Source organism: Monodon monoceros, unplaced genomic scaffold (assembly GCF_005190385.1).
Source record: "Monodon monoceros isolate NGI ecotype Baffin Bay Population unplaced genomic scaffold, NGI_Narwhal_1 Super_Scaffold_18, whole genome shotgun sequence".
Lineage (NCBI taxonomy): Eukaryota > Metazoa > Chordata > Mammalia > Artiodactyla > Monodontidae > Monodon > Monodon monoceros.
Window position 1 is genome coordinate 34,266,698 of NW_021703774.1, and position 21,022 is coordinate 34,287,719.

Below are 21,022 nucleotides of genomic sequence, written 5' to 3' on the forward strand. Positions count from 1 at the left end.
AGAAAGTGCTAAATGTATGAGCTTTAGTAATGTATCTGGAGGAGTAACAATAACGAAGGTGTCAAGGGTGTGATTTCCTTGGAAAACTCTCCAAGCCCTTTTGTTAAGTTTTCCCTTATTCAGCAATCAAGCCACTGTTTGAAGAAGGCTGGGGAGTGTCTTTGATCATTCTCCCTGTTTTTTAAATAGGTGAATGAACACCCTTATTGTGTGACTCACCTCAATAATGATGGAGTTTTTGTCAAATTATAAGATTTGTGATGGTGAGGGCCCAATAAACACATAACATACTACTTTTCAATATAGCTGGAAACTTAAAAGATGATCAGGATTAGAAAATGACTTTTTGGAGAGTGCTCCCGTGTTGGGTAAGGGTCATTATTTGCTTTATTTCTGTAGCCATAATTGTTACATCATGTGTTAAATTTCTCCAGGGTCTTCACTGGGGACTCACCACGAGGAGGGTCAGCCTTTGGGTTCACTAGCTTGTCCTTGTTGGTGACAACCCCACTGATACTTCCTCTGGCAGTCTGGCAATAGCTTGTTACCATGCTTTATGGTTTTGAAGTATTCTGCACCATCCAACCTACACTCATTGTCTTGAAATCATTTGAGAATTTGAAAAAAGGTAAGGAGTCTCTCCCCATAAAAAGGTACACACACATAAGTTGTACATACAATTTAGTGGGGGGTCATGACCTCCTGAAGCCTATCCTTGGACCTCAAGGTAGGAAACCAGGAGGTAGATGATAATCTACACACATACAAATACACCTCATCTTCCTTTCTTTCCTTTGACATAAAAAATGAAGACATCTATTTGATATTAACTCTTAAGCAGAGAAGGGGAATATATGAGATTCTGAAATGCTCACTTTTTTTTAACTGGACATTGTGGATTAGTCAAGAATTTGAATAGATTGTAATAAGATAACATTGCTAATCATGGAGAGTAATGTTTTCGTTTTCTTAACTTGAGGGAACAAAGTCTTTCTTCTTTTATTCTCATTAAGCCAGCTGCATTTGGGGCAGAATAACTCCCTTCTGAATTCCCAAAGACATTTAGGTACGCTTTTCGGTTGTATATGTGATACCGCACGTTTGAAAACTAAGTCAGATTCTATAGGTGAGTTTCTCCTTGCAATTAAGTGAAATAATTTCAGAAGCATAGGAACCCTTGGGAAGAGCATTCCAGATCTAATGGGACCTCGCCTCAAAAAGTGTAATGCCCTTCACCAAGTATCCAGCCTACTTTCCGGGAATAGCTTGTTTATCCCTTTGGGTTTTCTTCATTAGGGATCCATTTACCTTATTGTTTACATTCAGTTTTCACTTCCTAGGTTTTCTCTTTCATCCGTTGCTTTTTTAGAATTTGTGCATGGGATGGAAAACAGCCTCTAGGCACAATTTAGTAAAGTCTATTAAACATTTTTTTCCAAATTTAAATTCCTGGGTCCTTTCACTCAAATACCAGTTGGCCCTTATTTTCTTGTATTCATGAGTGTTTCAGATTAGAGTTGGTTTCAGCTGAAGGTGTCACCAAATCCAAAATAACAGCACCTTACACATGCAGAAGGTTACTCTCACCTACAATGTGCTGGATTCTACCTCATAGTACAATATCAAGCTACCGGAATCATGTCTACATTCCAGTCAGTAAAAAGGGAGCAAAAAGGGTACACCAACTTCCTTTAAGGGTGTTTTCTAAATGTTGCACGCAGTACTTATTCTCATAGCTCATGGCTATATATTACTGCAGGCAGGCTGAAATGTATTTAAAAAAAAAAATTCCAAGTGACCTTGTGCCAGCTATAATTGTGGTTTAATTACTAAAGAAGAAGGATGGAAGGGATTTTGGGAATGAATAGCAATCTGCGTCAGTAGGTAATAGGGACTTTGCAGTAAGTCTGAAGGGACATAACAAGGTGAGCAGTAGTCTTTGAAGAGTTATATTGCCACCACTTAAAGACACACTATTTGTCATTCATCAAGTCTGATCTTGCTGTAGTGCATGTCTGTTTTGACTCACAAGCGAAGCTTATTCTACAATGCTTCATGAACAGTTTGACCTTTTTAAAATTTATATATTTTATTCTCATGTAATCTGAGTAAAGGCTACTTTTCTGGCCCAGGTTTTTCTTGATGAGGCATTCAAGAAACATCAACTCGGTAAATAAAAAATAATCAGAGAAGCAATTTAGATCTTTTCTGAATTGTCTTGACAAAGACCCGAAGGAAATTCATTCGTAACATACTGTAGAACTTTTAAAAATCTTTTCCCAATTCTCTTAAAATCACACACACACACACATCACAGGGTGTGTTCCCCTTGTTTAACTCCCCACAGCTCTTCCCCCAGCCTAGGCATTGCGGACTTTTGTTTTTCTACCCTTCCGCCCTCACCTTCTGATCTCTTCCGCTAATTACTGGCCGCCATCCCTTTGTAAAGTAATCAAACCAGTCTGAGTACAACTTGTGCACCTGATTTATTACCCTAGTTCTCCAGGAAACAATCTGGATCAGATCAAATTGTTCAACAGTCTAGAAGGGTCAGTTAATGCTCATTTATTAGTTTATTCAAACTTGGACACCCATAATAAAACACGTAATCCCTTATATGGAATTACAAAATTCAATACGCTTTGAAAACAAAGTTTTCTTTTATTTGGCCATAAAACCTGACCTGAACTTTGTGAGGATATTTATAGTCTCTCTATATCCCACTTAGTGTAAATATTTTTACATTTCACGAAGAAATGTTAGGAAGACAGTATTATAAGCAATATAGTACCTTTCTAAAGTCCTAATCATTCTGAATCTAAAATAAGCCGTTGAGACGAAGACTTATTTGCAATTATTTCCTGTAATAATGCTCTATTTTATACTCATGTTTATGTAGCAATAAAAAAAATTTTCTTTCATTTTTTATTATTTATTGTACAAACATTATGTACACTAGATACTGAGGAACATGTATTCCTCAAGAAATAGAATATGTGGTATGTTAAAAATTGCTCAAAACTTGGAACTAGACAAACAGAGATCACTGGAGACATTTTTTTTTTTAAGAGATTTATTTATTTATTTGTTTTTTGGAGGTGTTGAGTCTTCGTTGCTGCATGCGGACTTTCTCTAGTTGCAGCGAGTGGGGGCTACTCTTCGCTGCAGTGTGCGGCCTTCTCATTGTGGTGGCTTCTCTTGTTGCGGAGCACGGGCTCAAGGTGTGCGGGCTCAGTAGTTGTGGCGCACAGGCTTAGTTGCTCCGCGGCATGTGGGATCTTCCCCGACCAGGGCTCGAACCCATGTCCCCTGCATTGGCAGGCAGATTCTTAACCACTGCGCCACCAGGGAAGCCCTGGAGACATTTTTTTATGAATTACTGAGTATTCTCTAGCAGACACTCTCTAGGGATTATTGATTCCATAAGGGTGTGTAATTTTGGTTGACTTTCTATTAACTAGGGTCTTTTACAACTCTCTTATAAGAGTAGAGGTTAATTTGTAGAAAATGGGTAGGAATGCAAATGATTCTTTTCTGAGAACAATGCAAATGATTCCCAATCAGGGCAAAGCAAAAGAATTTTGTCCAGTAGAGATTCAATTAATTTCCATCAGTTAGAAAATCTGATTTCAAGTATTACAATTTGTTGCCCTGTATATTAACCAGTTTTGCTTCTAGTAGAAAAGTCATTTTAGAATGCCTTTGACTGACTATATATTATATATCTGTTCCTCAAATTCTTCTTTAAATTCACTGTAGCATCTTAATGGTTCCCTCATTAATTAATGAGTTGAGTGAAATCTTTGACACTTGTTCCTTTTATATTTACATGAATGTCATGTTATTAATTTTTTGAAAATTATACTTTAAAAGATGCTTGCATTGTAGGAGCTCACATATTAGTTGACCAAAGACACAGAAAAACCATAAAAGCAGTATATAATAAGTTATCAGTATGGATCTGAGGGGCTGTGGTAGAGTTTCTGGGTGACTCTTCTTTTCATTTACTCTGCATTGCTTTATTCATTTAGCAGACGATTCTATCAATACTTTTCATTATGCAATGCAGAGGAAGGGAATGCAAACACAGATGAGGCACAATCCCTATTCTAGAGTTGTTGACAGTTGTTAAAGAGGGAACCACAGGTCCCAAATGACGTCATCTGTGCTAAAGTCCTGATGCCAAACCTAGATTTAATATTAATACTTGATCTAATTGCAATTTTGACCTTCCCCAGGAATATACTCTTTTTTTTTTTTTTTTTTTTTCCGGTACGCGGGCCTCTCACTGTTTGTTGTGGCCTCTCCCTTTGCGGAGCACAGGCTCCAGACGCGCAGGCCCAGCGGCCATGGCTCACGGGCCCAGCTGCTCCGCGGCATGTGGGATCTTCCCAGACCGGGGCACGAACCCGTGTCCCCTGAATCGGCAGGCGGACTCTCAACCACTGCGCCGCCAGGGAAGCCCCCAGGAATATACTCTTAATTGGGCCAGTCTGGAATTTTCTGGTCAGCACTAATGAGGTAATCTGCATGATTAGATTCTCATTTTTTCCCCCAAAGAAGGTGACCTATCCTGAAACAATTCTTCCTTTTCTTTTGCTAGTAACTTCCTTGCCCCACTCTCCTTCTATAAAAACCCTCCATTTTGTACAACTCCTCAGAGTGCCCTTGTATTTACTAGGTGGGATGCTGCCCGATTAATGAATTGTTGAATAAAGCCAATTAGATCTTGAATTTTGTTTTTTAACATAGTCTAGTGTGGGAGAAAGACATGAACAAATCATTACAAAGTAATGATAATGGGGCTTCCCTGGTGGCACAGTGGTTGAGAGTCCACCTGCAGATGCAGGGGACACGGGTTCGTGCCCCGATCTGGGAAGATCCCACATGCCGCAGAGCGGCTGGGCCCGTGAGCCATGGCCGCTGAGCCTGCGCGTCCGGAGCCTGTACTCCGCAACGGAAGAGGCCACAATAGTGAGAGGCCCGCGTACCGCAAAAAAACCAAAGTAATGATAATGGGTGGGGATGAGAATAACATTAGAGACCTTACTGTGTTTTTATGCCTTTATATTTATTATTATGCTTTATATTTGTTATTTTATTTAAACTTAAGATGTTGTAGGAATTTTACCCCAGTTTTGTAATTGGATCACAGACAACTAGCTAATGGCTGTAATCATCGTGAATAAGAAGCTATGGGAACCCAAAAGCAATTTTACATGCTTCATTCCCAAGACCAAAGCATTCCCCTCATCTCTCTCTTAGCTCATTTGGTTGACTCTGGACTCAGGTCAAATCCTGCACAGAAGACCACGGAATGGGAAGCCTGGTGCAGAGCTGGCAAATGAGGACATTATGTTGCTGCAGGACTTTGGAGTCCTTCTCAAGTTTGGAATCCACCAGGACCAGCTCCTTTCTGGGAAGCCATATGGTCTGGAAGGTTGGAGACAGGTAAGGCTAGTTGACTTCCTTGAGCTTTTAGACTTCAATGCTGCTTACAGTCTTAGGATACCTGGTATTTAAGAAAGGGGGAGGAGGTAGCACCCAGAGTTGGGTTTTACTTGGGAAAGCACAAGGAATGCACACCTCCACCCCCACCTCCCCGCCTCTACCCACAATGCTGGAGAGAGTTGCAGAAGGTGGACTGTAAACACTGGCAAATATCGACAGATGTGAAGGTCATGGCAAGACCATTTGGCCCAAATCTGTTGAGGAAGGATCAGCCTGCAGTTCAAAGGGACTGGTCAACTGGATTTACATAAGCAACACTTGGGCTATTTCTGAAACTGAGTTTTAAAACCGACAACTCTTTTTTATCACCCCTTTGGGTTTTTGCAAAATCCCTCCTTGTACCAACTTCCTTACAGCTACTCTTATTTCCTCTTGTAAAATTTTTTTTTCCTTCCAGGGAAGAGAAATCAAGACAACCCCTTCTCTAGGAAGGAGGTGGTTGGTCTGATCTCAAGTGTTGTAAGAAGACCTATTTTGATCTAAACCAGGATCCTAGGCTGGGTTATTTCCAACCCAGGTCAAACAATTTTGATCGCAAGATGTTTTTCTGGTTTATGTGCTGTCTTGTGGATATGTGGCTGATTTCTGCCTCAGATGGTACGTATGCTTTTCTAAACCTCAGTCTGTAAGGCATGTGATATCAGTTTGTGGATTATGAGGCATTCTATCTGGGGTTTTAATGAAACTGAAGTTTATAAAATATATTTCCTTCATTGAAAAATCTCAAATTACTTGGCCTAATGCTCTGAACTCAATAGGGACGTAGTAAATATTTAATGATTTTGCTCTATGAAGTGGGTCGTTGTCTGCTACTTTCCCTTTCTGTTCTGGGAACAAAAAATGTACCAATTTCAAAATCTTGAGAGGTCTTATTTATGATAAACTCCAGGACCACTATTTGGAAAGGGGATTGTTTTTTTTAGGAGTGGATAACTTATGGCTGAACTTGAGTAAAACTCCTGTTATTCTTTTGAAAACAAAACTTTGGGAATCCTTGGGCGGGAAGGGATGTGGATGTACATGGACATGGAAGAGTACAAGGAATCAGAATTAATAATCAAGCCAAAAGACACTTGGATGGGGAATCTAGTAAGTGCTTCCTCAGGGCATGTGATACGTCAAACGAATCTGTTTTTTTTTTTTTCCCCTCCAACAGAGATCTGTCCAGAACTTCCCCCAGTGGACAATAGCATATTTGTTGCAAAGGAGGGGGAAGGACAAATTCTGGGGACTTACTTATGTAACAATGGCTACCACCTGGTAGGAGAGAAAACCCTTTTTTGTAATGCATCTAAGGGATGGAATGCCTCTGCTCCAGAGTGCCGCTGTAAGTTTGATCTTTCTGCTACTTTGTTCACCTTGTCATCCCTCTGTATTCTTTCATATCGTACCTCCAGTAGGCCATGGTAAGACTTTATAAGAAAAAAAATTCTCAACTTCTAGTAATACATTTTTAAAGCACTCTAGTTGTGGAACTTCTCTTAGTAGGTACATAATCAGCTCTTAGTATTAATTTAGTTGAATTAGTAGACGCAATCATCCCTACAAGAAGGAAAGGATTTCTTCTACATATTAAAACTACTTTTGGGGGGGGCTGTAATTTGTTTAATATCATATTGCTTTAAAATTTTTAAGTTATGAAAAATTTTAAATATATACAAAAGACAGAAGTGTAAAATGAATTCATATGTATGATCAACATGACTTTTTAAATCTACAATTCTGCTTTGCATTATTATTATTTTGAAGTAAATATATCTTATTTCCATTTCATCCATCATACAATTTTTTTTTTTTTTTTTTTTTTTGCGGTACGCAGGCGTCTCACTGTTGTGGCCTCTCCTGTTGCGGAGCACAGGCTCCGGACGCGAAGGCTCAGCGGCCATGGCTCACAGGCCCAGCCGCTCTGCAGCATGTGGGATCGTCCCAGACTGGGGCATGAACCCGTGTCCCCTGCATCGGCAGGCGGACTCTCAACCACTGCGCCACCAGAGAAGCCCCCTAATTTTTTTTTTTTTATACATTTATTTTATTTACTTTATTTTTGGCTGCGTTGGGTCTTCGTTGCTGCACGCGGGCTTTCTCTAGTTGTGGTGAGTGGGGGCTGCTCTTCGTTGTAGTGTGCAGGCTTCTGTTGTGGAGCACAGGCTCTAGGCGCACTGGCTTCAGTAGTTGTGGCATGTGGACTCAGTAGTTGTGGCATGTGGGCTCAGTAATTGTGGCTCGCGGCTCTGGAGCACAGGCTCAGTACTTGTGGCGCATGGGCTAAGTTGCTCCACAGCACGTGGAATCTTCCTGGACCAGGGCTCGAACCCGTGTCCCCTGCATTGACAGGTGGATTCCTAACCACTGCACCACCAGGGAAGCCCCATCATATAATTTTTGAAATGGGAAAATTTATGTTCTCAATTTACAAATGTGATAACTGAAATCTAAGTGATTTGTTCAGGTACATAAAACTCATTTGTGGTGTCTGTAGAGATGGAGAATAATTAGTCCACATTCTCTTTATTAATACTGTTTTTAGGAATAGCTGGATTAGTTCTCCTTTAAACCTAGAGTGTAAATTTCTCCTTTATACCTAAAGCACACCTGTATATTTATCCTTTATTCATACAACCAAATTCACATCCCTTTGTATTCTCCTGTTTTTCTACCAGAACAAAAGAAAACAAAGTAAAAAATGATGACTAATGTGTGTATTTGACAGGATGAAAGGGAAGGAAACATTTGCCTCAAACGTGGGCTCAAGAATTTTGAGCAATGCTTAACATAAGAGAACGATGAACATGCTGTTGGTAATTTCCAGTTACATGCTTAATTTTAGTAAGTTCAAATGTCAGTTGTCACTCTTGTGCATGATCAAGACATTTTCTACCACAGTTAAGGGCAACCCAGTCTTTTCTCATTCTGCATTGATATGGTTTCGTACCATGTACCAGTCCATATTAAAAGGTGCAGTTTTACTTTCTCATTTTCAATTTTCTTGATGAAGCCTGAGGAGGTCTAGCCTTTGCTGCAGTAGGTTTCCGCATAGCCCTTTCAGATCTCTGCCTGTTTTCTTCTTCAGTGGGCCACTGTCCTGACCCTTTGCTGGTGAATGGTGAGTTTAGTTCCTTGGAGCCTGTGAACGTGAATGACACTGTCACGTTTAAGTGCAATGAGCATTACGTCCTCAAGGGCAGCAATTGGAGCCGGTGCCTAGAGAACCACACCTGGGTGCCTCCCTTTCCTGTCTGCAAAAGCAGTAAGTATAAGAGAAAAAAAGTGTAAATCCCAAAGATACTGCTCGGCAGTAAAAGTCTAGCCATTCACCACATGCCCACAACACTGTCCTCTTTTTTGTATCTGGGAAGGGTTTAGGATCTAGCAGGCAGCCAAGAAAGAGCCAAGCTCAACACAAGCAATGCATTCTAATGAAATGATCAGCACCCAAACAATAAACAACACCCGCCCCCCACCCGCCTCCCCCCCGCCCCGCCCCAAGTAGGATTCCTGTATTACTAGATCTAACACAGGGTAGTTTGGGACATCAGACTATATTTTTTTAAAATTTCAAGATTATGTGATAACTTTATTTTTTGAAAGATAAACAAAAACAGGGGGAAAAAAGACCATAACTCATCATTGCAAAATTACATAGAATAAGAGTTGAAAATACCTCCTTTTATCACTATAGTTCATAGCTCTCAGAGGTAATTAGTTGGATGTGTTTAATGACTTTTTCTTATGTTTACACAGATATTTTAAATAAATGCACACACACACATACCAACACACATATATACCTACAAAGATGGGACTTTGCTATACATATTTTTTAAATACCTTCTTTTTTCATATAACAAGATACATGGAAATCTTTTTCAGATCGGTATGTATAGCTCTACCTCCTGCTTTTTAACTACATGTGGATATGCCATGATTTATTCCATATCTCTCATATTGATGAACATTTATTATACTTCCATATTTTTGCTATTACAAACAATGATGAAATGAATGTTCTTGTATATATATATATGTCTATACACATACATCTTTATGTCTATGCTACTATTTCTATAGGATAGAGTCCTAGAATGATTGGTGAGTCATAGGATATCATTATTTGCAAAATACACCTGAAAAATCCAAGAAATTCTACTAAAAACTTCATTCTTGGATACAAAATAAATATTGAAAAATCAACAGTTTTCACTTTCTAGTAATAGTTATCAGATGGATATTGAAATGTAAAAATAATTCCATTCATGACACCTATAGGAAAATTTACCAAAGGACATAAAATAAGACATGACTAAAAGAAAAGATCCTGGATGGGCAGACTTGGTATTACAATGCACTCCTAACCAGAATTTTAAATTAAAAAATAGGACACAAAAAATTAATTTTAAAATCTCATTTGGAATGGTACACATCTAACATTGCAAATTTATTTATTTCAATACTTTATTTTTTTAGAGCAGTTTTAGGTTTCTAATAAAATTGAGAGGAAGATACAGAGATTCCCCCTATTGCCCCTGTTCCCACATATGCACAGCCTCCCCCCTGCCCCCCTCCATTATCAACGTCACTCACAAGAGTGCTACATTTGTTACAATTGATAGGCTTACATTGACACATCATTATCACTCAAAGTCCATAGTTTACCTAAGAGTTCACTCTTGGTGTTGTACATTCAATGGATTTGGACCAATGTATAATGACATATGTACCTCGTTATAATCTCATACAGAGTATTCTCACACCCTAAAAATCCTCTGTGCTCTGTTATCACTTTACTTCCCCCACCCCTCTCAACCACTGATCTTTTTATTGTTTCCATAGTTTTGCCTTTTCCAGAATGTCATACAATTAGAATCATACATTGTGTGGCCTTTTCAGTTTGTCTACTTTCACTTAGTAACATGCATTTACGGTTTCTCCATGTCTTTTCATGGCTTGATAGCTCATTTCTTTTTAGTGCTGAATAATGTTTCATTTCTGGATGTACCACAGTTTACTTATCCATTCACTTTCTGAAGGACATCTTGGTTGCTTCCAAGTTTTGACAATTATGAATAAAACTGCTAAAAATATCCATGTGAAGGTTTTTTTTCTATGATGTAAGTTTTCACCTTCATAGCTCTTCTTCAGTGGGCCACTGATCATGTGGTCAGAGTATATTTAGTTTTGTGAGAAACCACCAAACTGTCTTCCAAAGGGGCTCTACCATTTTGAATTCCCACCAGCAATGTATGAATACTGTTGTTCCAAAACCTTCCCAGCATTTGGTGTTGTCAGTGTTCCAGAGACTGACCATTCTAATATATGTGTAATAGTATCTCACTGTTGTTTTAATTTGCATTTTGCTGATGACATATGATGTAGAGCATCTTTTCATATGCCATCTGTATATCTTTGGTGAGGTGTCCATTTGGGACACTGGAGTTCCTTAATCAACTCATTGAAATTCTTTTTCCTTTCTTCTACACAACTTTTGAACTCAGGTTTTGATCTTTTAAAAGTTATTTATTAACTGCTCAAGTAATACATCTGTTGTGGAAAAATACAGAAAATAAAGGAAGAAAACATTTAATTACCTACAAACCTACCACCAAGAGATAACAGAGTACTTTGGTATATAATTTTCAGACTTTTTTTTTTCTGTTCATATATGTTGGTATGTGCCTGTGTTTTACAAAAATAGTATTATATTATACATGCTCTTTTATGCTTTGCTGTTTTAGTTATCTATTTGTTTTAAAGACTTTGTGTTTCAGTAAATACATAATTATTCTTAATTTAGCTGTTAATCTTTTTTTTTTTTTTTTTTGCGGTACGCGGGCCTCTCACTGTTGTGGCCTCTCCCGTTGCAGAGCACAGGCTCCGGACGCGCAGGCTCAGCGGCCATGGCTCACGGGCCCAGCCGCTCCGCGGCATGTGGGATCTTCCCGGACCGGGGCATGAACCCATGTCACCTGCATCATCAGGTGGACCCTCAACCACTGAGCCACCAAAGAAGCCCAGCTGTTAATCTTGATCAACAAGTTTAGACTCATATAACCTCAGAGCTGAAAGGGACCTTAGGGATAATATTATTTAGCCTGCTCATCTTATAGATTAAGAAGGAAGCTGAGGACTTCGCTGGTGGTGCAATGGTTAAGAATCCACCCGCCAGTGCAGGGGACATGGGTTCGAGCCCTGGTCCAGGAAGATCCCACATACCGTGGAGCAACTAAGCCCGTGCGCCACAACAACGGAGCCTGCGCTCTAAAGCCCGAGAGCCACAACTATTGAGCCCATGTGCTACAACAACCGAAGTCTGCGAGCCTAGAGCCCGTGCTCCACCACAACAGAAGCCACTGCAGTGAGAAGCCTGCGTACTGCAGTGAAGAGTAGTCCCCGCTCGCAGCAACTAGAAAAAGCCTGCGTGCAGCAGCGAAGACCCAATGCAGCCAAAAAAAAAATTAATTGATTAATTAATTAATTTAAAAAGAAGGAAGCTGAGAAAGGTAAAATGGCTTCTTTCATGCCATGTGGTCAGTGGAAGAGCCAAAACCAAAACTCACAACATCTAGTACCTTGTCCGACTCTCTTTCCATAATTTTACAGACTCATCCTCTTTCCTCACAGCTCTGTTCTCCGTTTTTTGCTGAATCTCTCATATGGAACAACAGTCACACAGGGGTAGTCAACCTCCATTTGAGCTCACACTATTTACTGTTTCAGGAGTTACTTCTTCCATCTCTACCTATAGCCTAATTTTTCCCTTCTTGTACACTGACAATTAGCATCTCTACAACTTAACCTTCCTTTCCTCAAGTTCCTGCCAATCACAAGGTACTCTCACATCACTAATGACTCATAGAATGAGCCAGGGGAGGGAGTCTTTCTCATGGATAAATATGATTTGACCAGAAGGAAATGAATGGAGAACATGTCCCAGATCCCACATGGGCTTGTGAAGGTGGCAGGTGCTGGACTACACAGTTGCACTTAGGGGCCTGGCGTTGTTAATTGAGCATTACAGGACTTCACAGCTGTCATTCTTATACTCCTGTCTCTCAGGAGACTGTGGCCCTCCTGAGAATCCAACTCATGGCTATTTTGAAGGAATAGATTTCAACTCGGGATCTACCATTACTTATTACTGTGAAGCGAGGTAAGTGTATTGCAGCCTTTTAAATATGAGAACTTGCCCATTGACTAGTAGCCTTGTTTTGGAAAAGACCCAGTCTATCTCAGCCTAGTCCCCTGATTACCTAGCACATTCTGATATATATTTTTTTGAATTGATTTTTTAACATTTTTAAAAATTAATTAATTTATTTTTGGCTGCGTTGCGTCTTTGTTGCTGTGCGTGGGCTTTCTCTAGTTGCAGAGAGTGGGGGTTACTCTTTATTGCAGTGCGTGGGCTTCTCATTGCGGTGGCTTCTCTCGTTGCTGAGCCCAGGCTCTAGGCCTGCGGGCTTCAGTAGTTGTGGCACGTGGGCTCAGTAGTTGTGGCTCGCAGGCTCTAGAGCGCAAGCACGGTAGTTGTGGCTCATGGGCTTCGTTGCTCCGCAGCATGTGGGATCTTCTCGGGCCAGGGCTCGAACCCGTGTCCCCTGCATTGGCAGGTGGATTGTTAACTACTGTGACACCAGGGAAGTCCTACACATTCTGATTTTGAGAGCTGCTTTAGCCCACTGCCAGCTCTCCCCAAGCCCTAGAAGACAGACTGATCCTCCTATTTATCCTAATAGAAGTATCACTCTTTTTTCTCTTAGCTAAGACAAGATAAAATATTTAAAATGTATGTTTTTCTGGGGCTTCCCTGGTGATGCAGTGGTTAAGAGTCCACCTGCCAATAAAGGGGACACGGGTTCGAGCCCTGGCCCAGGAAGATCCCACATGCCGCGGAGCAACTAAGCCTGTGTGCTACAACTACTGAGCCTGCGCTCTAGAACTTGTGTGCCACAACTACTGAGCCCATGTGCCACAACTACCAAAGCCCGCGCGTCTAGAGCCTGTGCTCTGCAACGAGAGAAGCCACTGCAATGAGAAGCCCGCACACCACAACGAAGAGTAGCCCCTGCTCACCACCACCAGAGAAAGCCCACGCACAGCAAAAGACCCAATGCAGCCACCCCCGCAAAAAAAATATGTTTTTCTAAACAGTCTCAGAACAAAAAACTCAAAAAAAAAACCCACCACAGAATATATGGAAGTACAGAAATAGAATTATTTAGAGTAGAGATTCTTAGGGCATAGCAATTAAAGTCTAACCTTAACTTAGACTGCCTGGTCACCTGCTTACAGATCTCCTAACCTTTTCTTTTCCTGGCCTCAATCTTATTAACTCAGAGTCATGTGACCTCACTGGCATTTCAATCTCATTATTTACCTCCAATGCACTTTGCCATCAACTCTCATGTTTTTCTGTTTAAGAGCTGAGGCTCCTTTTAAGCAGTTCCCCAAGATTTGTTTGAAGGCTGTCTCTAGCTTTCTACTCCTTTTTAGAGCATAGATGACAGATGCTTTTTTTTTTTTGCGGTACGCGGGCCTCTCACTGTTGTGGCCTCTCCCGTTGCGGAGCACAGGCTCCGGAAGCGCAGGCTCAGCGGCCATGGCCCACGGGCCCAGCCGCTCCGCGGCATGTGGGATCTTCCTGGACCGGGGCACGAACCTGTGTCCCCTGCATCGGCAGGTGGACTCTCAACCACTGCGCCACCAAGGAAGCCCGACAGATGCCTTTTTAAAGTACTGAACAATGAAGAGGTTCCTCCCTCACCCTTCCCACCCAAAAACTGTGCGTGTAAAAACACATATTTAGAATTTTTCACTCCTCCATGTCTTACAGTCTGACTCATCACTTGGGTCCTCTAAACCCCCAGGAGAATGGTTTTACTTTATGACTGCTTTGTGATATTGAGATAACTTAAGCATGCATTAGGGTTCTGGGGCAGAAAAGTAGATTCTATTACAGTGTGAAATACTGAAATACTGTTACATAAAACCAGCTTTAGTGGCCCAGTTCAAGAAGTGGAAGTGTAAACGTTGTTGCCATTCTTACTTGCGTCCAGGTACTACCTGGTGGGCACACAGCAGCGACAGTGCATTGATGGGGAGTGGAGCAGTACCCTTCCGGTCTGTGAGTTGATCCGAGAAGCTCCCAAACCAGCTAAGTTGGAGTTGGAGAAGGCACTGGTAAGAGTGGACTCTTTTCTGTCTTATTCACAGCTGTGCCTCCAGGGCCTGGTGTCGCTCTTGGCATATGCTCAGTAAATAGCTGTTCAATTTGGAATGTCTTTGAATGGATTGGGCTTGGCCTGATTGTAGAGTGGGGCCTATAAACTAGTAACTCATGTTTTTGTATATGAATTCCCATTCTCCACCATCGTTAATACCTCATGAGGCCCTTTTGGTAGGGGTTGTTGTCTCATGTGCTTTAAAGAGCAAGGTAGGGCTTCCCCGGTGGCGCAGTGGTTGAGAGTCCGCCTGCCAATGCATGGGACACGGGTTCATGCCCTGGTCCGGGAAGATCCCACATGCCGCGGAGCGGCTGGGCCTGTGAGCCATGGCCGCTGAGCCTGCACGTCCGGAGCTTGTGCTCCACAACGGGAGAGGCCACAACAGTGAGAGGCCCACGTACCGCAAAAATAAATAAATAAATAAAATATATAAAGAGCAAGGTACATAAACTTATGTCTTAGACTTGGAAGTATTGCTGCAAAAAGTCTCTAAACTTTTTCTAGACTTCAAAAAAAATCACAAAAATGCTGAACAGATCCATTTTCATTGAGACTCCTCTCTTAGTCTATATTTATTACTGAGATGACAAGTAGATTTAAGCCACTAAATTTTATTTTCAGAAAATAAAAAAGTACCCCAGGGGCAGGCAGTGATAACTTCCCCCAAGACACACCAAGTTGCAAGATTTTATATATATCTCTGTACCCCAGGGAGAAGAGAGGGACACTTGGCAACATCCTGAAAGGGGCCCTAGGCAGCCCCCAACCAACCTGCAAATTTAAATGATTCATCATGTTGAAGACCCAGATCCGTACTGAAGCTAGCCTTGTTGTGAGCCCCCATTTGGGCACCTAAACACTACTCATTAGCTTCCGAGTATAGAGCTGAGTCTCAGTTCTTAAATTGTTAACTTCAAAAAATGTTCTTTCTTCAGCTTGCCTTTCAGGAGAGTAAGGAACTTTGCAAAGCCATAGAGAACTTTACACAAAGATTAAAGAAAAGTGGCTTAATGATGGAGAAAGTAAAATGTTCTCTGGAAATAAGGAAAGCTGAGTTGAAGACAAAAATGTTGCCCTGACATTGTCTGAGCAGACTGGGTAATAGAAATACTCCTATGAATAAAATTTCCTCTTGGCTCTGAAATTGGTTTCAGATTTTTCTTTCTTTGGGCTGAAATGCAACTTCATAGTAACCAGCTGCAGTTGCATGACACATGGGGTGTGTCTGTGTGTGTGTGTGTGCGTGTGTGTTGGATGTAGAATGACCAAGTGTGGTGATTGTCTAAGACCAGAATTAGAAACACATTAATGGGGAGGGAAAGGTTTAATTTCCTGTCTGAAAGAGAATGGGAAGCTCAGATCACAGCTAAGGTACATGCCTTATTTTTTTTCTCTTTTCGTTTTTTGGCGGTGCCACACGAGTTTGAGGAATCTTAGTTCCCCAATCAGGGATTGAACCTGGGCCCTCGGCAGTGAAAGCGTGGAGTACTAACCACTGGACTGCCAGGGAATTACTGTTTCATTTTTTAAAATGAGATGCAAATTATTAACAAAAATTAACCCCCAATTAATCAAAACTTATGAGGCAAAAATTAATGTCTCATTTTGGGAAAACAGGCTCAGAACAGCTATAGCCTTAAAATGACTTATGGAGACAAAAGTAGAGTTAGAACCCAAACTCTCGCCTGGATCTCCCAGACATCCTGTTTATATAACCACGTTTCCAAACCTTCTGTGGTAATATTGCTCACTGCCTTTTGGATGAAACTTAGCCCTCAATTTGAGATGTTGCAACACATATGAATATATTTTCTTATTCTTTTTTCAGTTTGAGATGTTGCAACACATATGAATATATTTTCTTTTTTTGTGTGTGGTATGCAGGCCTCTCACTGTTGTGGCCTCTCCCGTTGCGGAGCACAGGCTCCGGACGCGCAGGCTCAGCAGCCATGGCTCACGGGCCCTGCCGCTCCGCGGCATGTGAGATCCTCCCGGATCGGGTCACGAACCCGCGTCCCCTGCATCAGCAGGCGGACTCTCAACCACTGCGCCACCAGGGAAGCCCTGAATATATTTTCTTATTCTTTTTTCAGAGGGCAAAAGAAATAAGAATCCTTAGGTTTTCTTGTCAAGATTTTATACCGATCTGGTATGACAAGCTTCTCCCGTCTCTGACTCTGACCTCTACTCCAAACGCATAGGAACTCTTGGTAAAATACAAACAAAATACAGAAAAGAGCCTGAAATAATGGAAAATCTCTAGGGGAAGTTATGAGGGAGAACAAGAAACAGCCTCTCGGGTAGCCTACAGTCTGTTAATAGACACATATATACATATCATTAATTCAGTGTGTTTAGAATGAAGCACACCCCTCTCATGAAAACTGCTATTGGCGCTTGCATGGGAGGAGGCTGACTTCTGTCTTAAGAGGAGGACGAGGCACGGAAATGGTCAAGGTAGACGGCACAGTTTTGTTTTTTTTTTTGCGGTACACGGGCCTCTCACTGCTGTGGCCTCTCCCCTTGTGGAGCACAGGCTCTGGACGCGCAGGCTCAGCAGCCATGGCTCACGGGCCCAGCCGCTCCGCGGCATGTGGAATCTTCCCGGACCGGGGCACAAACCTGTGTCCCCTGCATCGGCAGGCGGACTCTCAACCACTGCGCCACCAGGGAAGCCCAAACGGCATGGGTTTTTGGGTCCTTGAAAGTGATTATGATTTAGAGACAAAGATTAGGGAGAAGGATGTTCCAAGTGGAAAGAAGATTTGAGAAATGTAGTAAAAAGTCATAAGCTTTTTTTTAAATTGAAGTAGAGTTGATTCACAATATTATATTAATTTCAGTTGTACAACATGGTGATTCAATTGTTAATAGATTATATTCCATTTAAAGTTACAAAAAAATAATGGCTATATTTCCATGCTCTGTACAATATATCCTTATTGCTTAACTATTTTATACATAGTATTTTGTACTTCTTAATCTACTACTCCTATCTTGCCTCTTCCTGCTTCCGTCTCCCCACTGGTAGCCACTAGTTTGTTCTCTATATCTGTGAGTCTGTTTCTGTTTTGTTATATTCATTCATTTATTTTATTTTTTTAGGTTCCATATACAAGGGATAACATAGAGTATTTTTCTTTCTCTGCCTGACTTATTTCACTAAGCATAATACCCTATAGGTCCAACCACATTGTTGCAAATGAGAGTCATAAGCTTTTTAACCAAGTAAATGGTTACTCCTACTCCTACGATTAATCTAAATTGACCAAAATTTCATTCATAGTGATAGAGTGGCATGGACATATATACACTACCAAACGTAAAATAGATAGCTAGTGGGAAGCAGCCGCATAGCACAGGGAGATCAGCTCGGGGGTTTGTGACCACCTAGAGGGGTGGGTTAGGGAGGGTGGAAGGGAGGGAGACGCAAGAGGGAAGAGATATGGGAACATATATAACTGATTCACTTTGTTATAAAGCAGAAACTAACACACCATTGTAAAGAAATTATACTCCAATAAAGATGTTAAAAAAAGGCCAGTTTATGGAGGCTTTTAAAGGGCAAGTTAGAGAATTTAAGCTTTATTTCGTAGGCAGTGAGTAGAGATGGAAAACTTTCAAGCAAGGAAGAGATAAGGACAGAACATAGATTTCTCTCACAACAGTATGTAGGCCAGGTGTAGTAGGAAAAGAACTGAGACAGAGAAACCAATGAAAGGTCTATAGCAATAGATCTACCCGAAAGACAATGATGACCTGAACTGTTTTGATGACATTAGAAATAGAAGAGAGACAGCAGATTTGAGAGACATTGCAAGATCAAAACAACTTGTTAACTGATTGAACATTGGAGGATGAGGGAGATGAAGTGTTTAAAGGTGAGGCTGAAATTCCATTCCAGGAAGGCTGGATTAATCTTGGGGTCAGAAGGTAAAGTTTCTGGGCAGGAAATGAGAAGTTCTCCTTTGTTGAGTATAAAGGTGCGATGAAAAATGTAAGTCTGAGTTTAGGAGAGTAATGAGAGATAAAGATGTAGTTATGGGGTAGCCCTCTTAGAGGGAATAGTTAAAGCCATGAGAACAGGTAAGATAGATGTAAAGAGAAACATTTTTAAAAGGAAGGACTTGGGATTTATCTATATTTAGGGTTGAAAAGTAGGAAGACAGGTAATAACAATGAAAAAAGAGCAGTTAGTAAGATAGGAAAATCAGGAATGTTTAGGGTAATGGGAGCCAAAGGAGAAGAGAGTTTCAGAAAAGAGATGATCTGCAGCATTAGAGGCTGCCGAGAAGTCGTAAGTGATGAGTTAAAGAAATTTTGGATTTGGAGACAAGGGCGCAGCTCACAGAGGTGTGTCAGTAAAGGTGGGAGGAAGCCAGATTGAAGACCACAATGGGAGGGGTGGGGAGTGATTATAGAGAAAAAGTAGGCAGGAAACATAGGAGATTCTTTTGAGCAGTTCAACATCTCACAGCAGAAGAAAACTTGAATTTGAGGTTTTGGCAAGACTGAGGGAACATTTCCGGATGGAAGATACATTGAAAATAAGGAAGGAAAGAAAAGAAACCTTTTCTGAAACAGGAGTGAATAGGGAAGACAATCTGAGGCAGATAGAAGCTAACGTGGAATGATTTCGTAGTAAAGTAGGAGGCAAGATCATCTGCTGAGAGTAAGACAATTTGGTGACCTGGAGAGAAAAATTTGGAACAGTCACTATGGCAAGTAAAGAAAAGGATTCCAGCTGATTGAGAAATGGTATTTGAAGACCCAGCTTTAAAGGTTATATTTCCTCCAACTTTGTTCTCAAGACTGCATAGTTTTGTATCCTCTTTTATACTCATTCTTGTCAAATCAAAAATCAGCAAATCAGCCTCACCTTTGTGACTTGGTCCATGCTTAAACGCTTCTCTCTCTCTCTTTTTTTTTGGCCCTGCCACATGGCTTGCAGGGTCTTAGTTCTCCGACCGGAGCTCAAACCTGGGCCCAGCAGTGAAAGCACCAAATCCTAACCTCTGGACCACCAGGGAATTCCTGGTCTATGTTCTCTTTACCTCTAGTATCTTTCTCATTTTCATCTAATAATTTCCACTTTTCATTCAAAGCCCTGCTCAAATCTCCTATCTTTCGTCAAATCTTCTGCTGTGGTTCAACTCCTTTTCTGAAAACTTTATAGGACTTTTGGTGTTTATTACAGAAAAGGTGAAGTGGTCAGGAAGAATTGCTCTTTAGTAGCAGTCCCCTGAGCATACAAACCTTAATCCTGAGGATTAAGAGCTTAATTGGATAATGTCAGGGTTTGTGGTCCTTCTTAGGACCACATGTGATAACAAACACGGCTGGCCCTTTGTTGCATCCTTCTGAGGAGCACTCAGTGATAGACCAACTTCTGGAGGTCATGTATTTCTGGAGTACTGATCATGTGCCAAGCAACTCAGCACCCTCTGTACTTTCTTGGAGTGGGCTGGAGACCAGTACAGGGGAAGGTCATCTGTCCCTGAACCCAAAGAAAGCCTGCTGGACCTAGAATCACAGAAAGTGGATCATTTTTGTGGACCTAGTCTGAATCCTGCAGTATCTAAGGTTTCCAGGCTAGCTGGTTTGCATCTTGTATAACCCTCTTTTGTTTACAAAAAGAAAAAAAAGAACTCTGGCGTCAAATTTATATTACCTTTCCACTTAGGGGAAATGGTTGGCAGAGGAGAAAGTAAACAATTGCGACATGTTATCAAGAAAGAGGGCTAGTGAAGAGGAAGGTGATTAGATAAACACGGTTGCTTTACTTATGCTGTTAATCATTCACTGAGCCAGTAGGGAGTCTCTGCCCATCCATTTCTATTTGGCCGTCCCTGAACAGCCAACCACATGGCTGGAATTCAGGGACTTTTTGGTAGAGCAATTACTAGCCAGCTTCAGGGTGTTCTGGTAAACTCTTATCTGGGGAGGAACTAAGCCTATTACAGAACAAAGCAGTTTTCCTCACTTACAAGCTACCCAAGGCACGATGACAGAGTCTTCTTCCTCGGCTACCTGCAGGTCAGTGGAGTATCCAGGACACCTTGGGGGAAAGGCTCGTAGTTTGGCCCTTTAAGGAATACAAGATTAGAAGGATAAGGCAGAGACCAAACTTGGGGGTGTTTTCAACAGAAATCTTTTCAGGGATACTGTATTAGGGGACAGTGTGACTTGCAAAGTACTTTTAACCCCTACTGAGCCTCAATTTTCTATTATAAATAGGGGAATAATAATGCATACTAATAAAATACACTGAAGCAAAAAAGAAGTAAGAAGAT

At 41.2% G+C, this 21,022-nt stretch overlaps 2 protein-coding genes across 7 annotated transcripts in view; both read left to right on the forward strand.

The window, feature by feature from the left end:
* Positions 1 to 4,370: 4,370 nt before the first annotated feature.
* On the forward strand, positions 4,371 to 16,089 carry C4BPB (complement component 4 binding protein beta). 4 transcript variants are annotated; one of them, XM_029230587.1, is made up of 8 exons: positions 4,371 to 4,521; positions 5,266 to 5,451; positions 5,909 to 6,108; positions 6,668 to 6,838; positions 8,582 to 8,758; positions 12,565 to 12,658; positions 14,562 to 14,685; positions 15,441 to 16,089. In XM_029230587.1, the coding sequence occupies exons 3-8, from the start codon at positions 6,051 to 6,053 to the stop codon at positions 15,510 to 15,512; spliced, it is 696 nt and encodes a 231-aa protein (XP_029086420.1). In that variant the 5' UTR covers positions 4,371 to 4,521; positions 5,266 to 5,451; positions 5,909 to 6,050; the 3' UTR covers positions 15,513 to 16,089. The 4 variants fall into 4 exon arrangements, with proteins under 4 accessions (XP_029086420.1, XP_029086416.1, XP_029086419.1 ...); XM_029230583.1 differs by having other exon boundaries at positions 15,665 to 15,873; XM_029230586.1 differs by having other exon boundaries at positions 4,389 to 4,521; positions 5,291 to 5,451; positions 15,665 to 15,873.
* A 4,503-nt stretch (positions 16,090 to 20,592) lies between these two features.
* The window catches only part of C4BPA (complement component 4 binding protein alpha), a 41,585-nt gene continuing 41,155 nt past the window's right edge, over positions 20,593 to 21,022 (forward strand). For 2 of the 3 annotated variants that reach the window (XM_029229365.1, XM_029229366.1), the window contains exon 1: positions 20,593 to 20,765. In XM_029229365.1, coding sequence (XP_029085198.1) covers positions 20,734 to 20,765 — 32 coding nt within the window. In that variant the 5' untranslated portion in view covers positions 20,593 to 20,733. The remainder of the gene's footprint in view (positions 20,766 to 21,022) is intronic. The other variant, XM_029229364.1, reaches the window with a different exon arrangement.

Coding starts and splice junctions, on each gene's coding strand:
- C4BPB (XM_029230583.1), top strand. CDS start 6,051: ATGTTTTTCTGGTTTATGTGCTGTCTTGTGGATATGTGGCTGATTTCT. Junction 6,839..8,581: donor CTCTGCTCCAGAGTGCCGCT/GTAAGTTTGATC, acceptor TTTCTTCTTCAG/TGGGCCACTGTCCTGACCCT. Junction 12,659..14,561: donor ACTTATTACTGTGAAGCGAG/GTAAGTGTATTG, acceptor ACTTGCGTCCAG/GTACTACCTGGTGGGCACAC.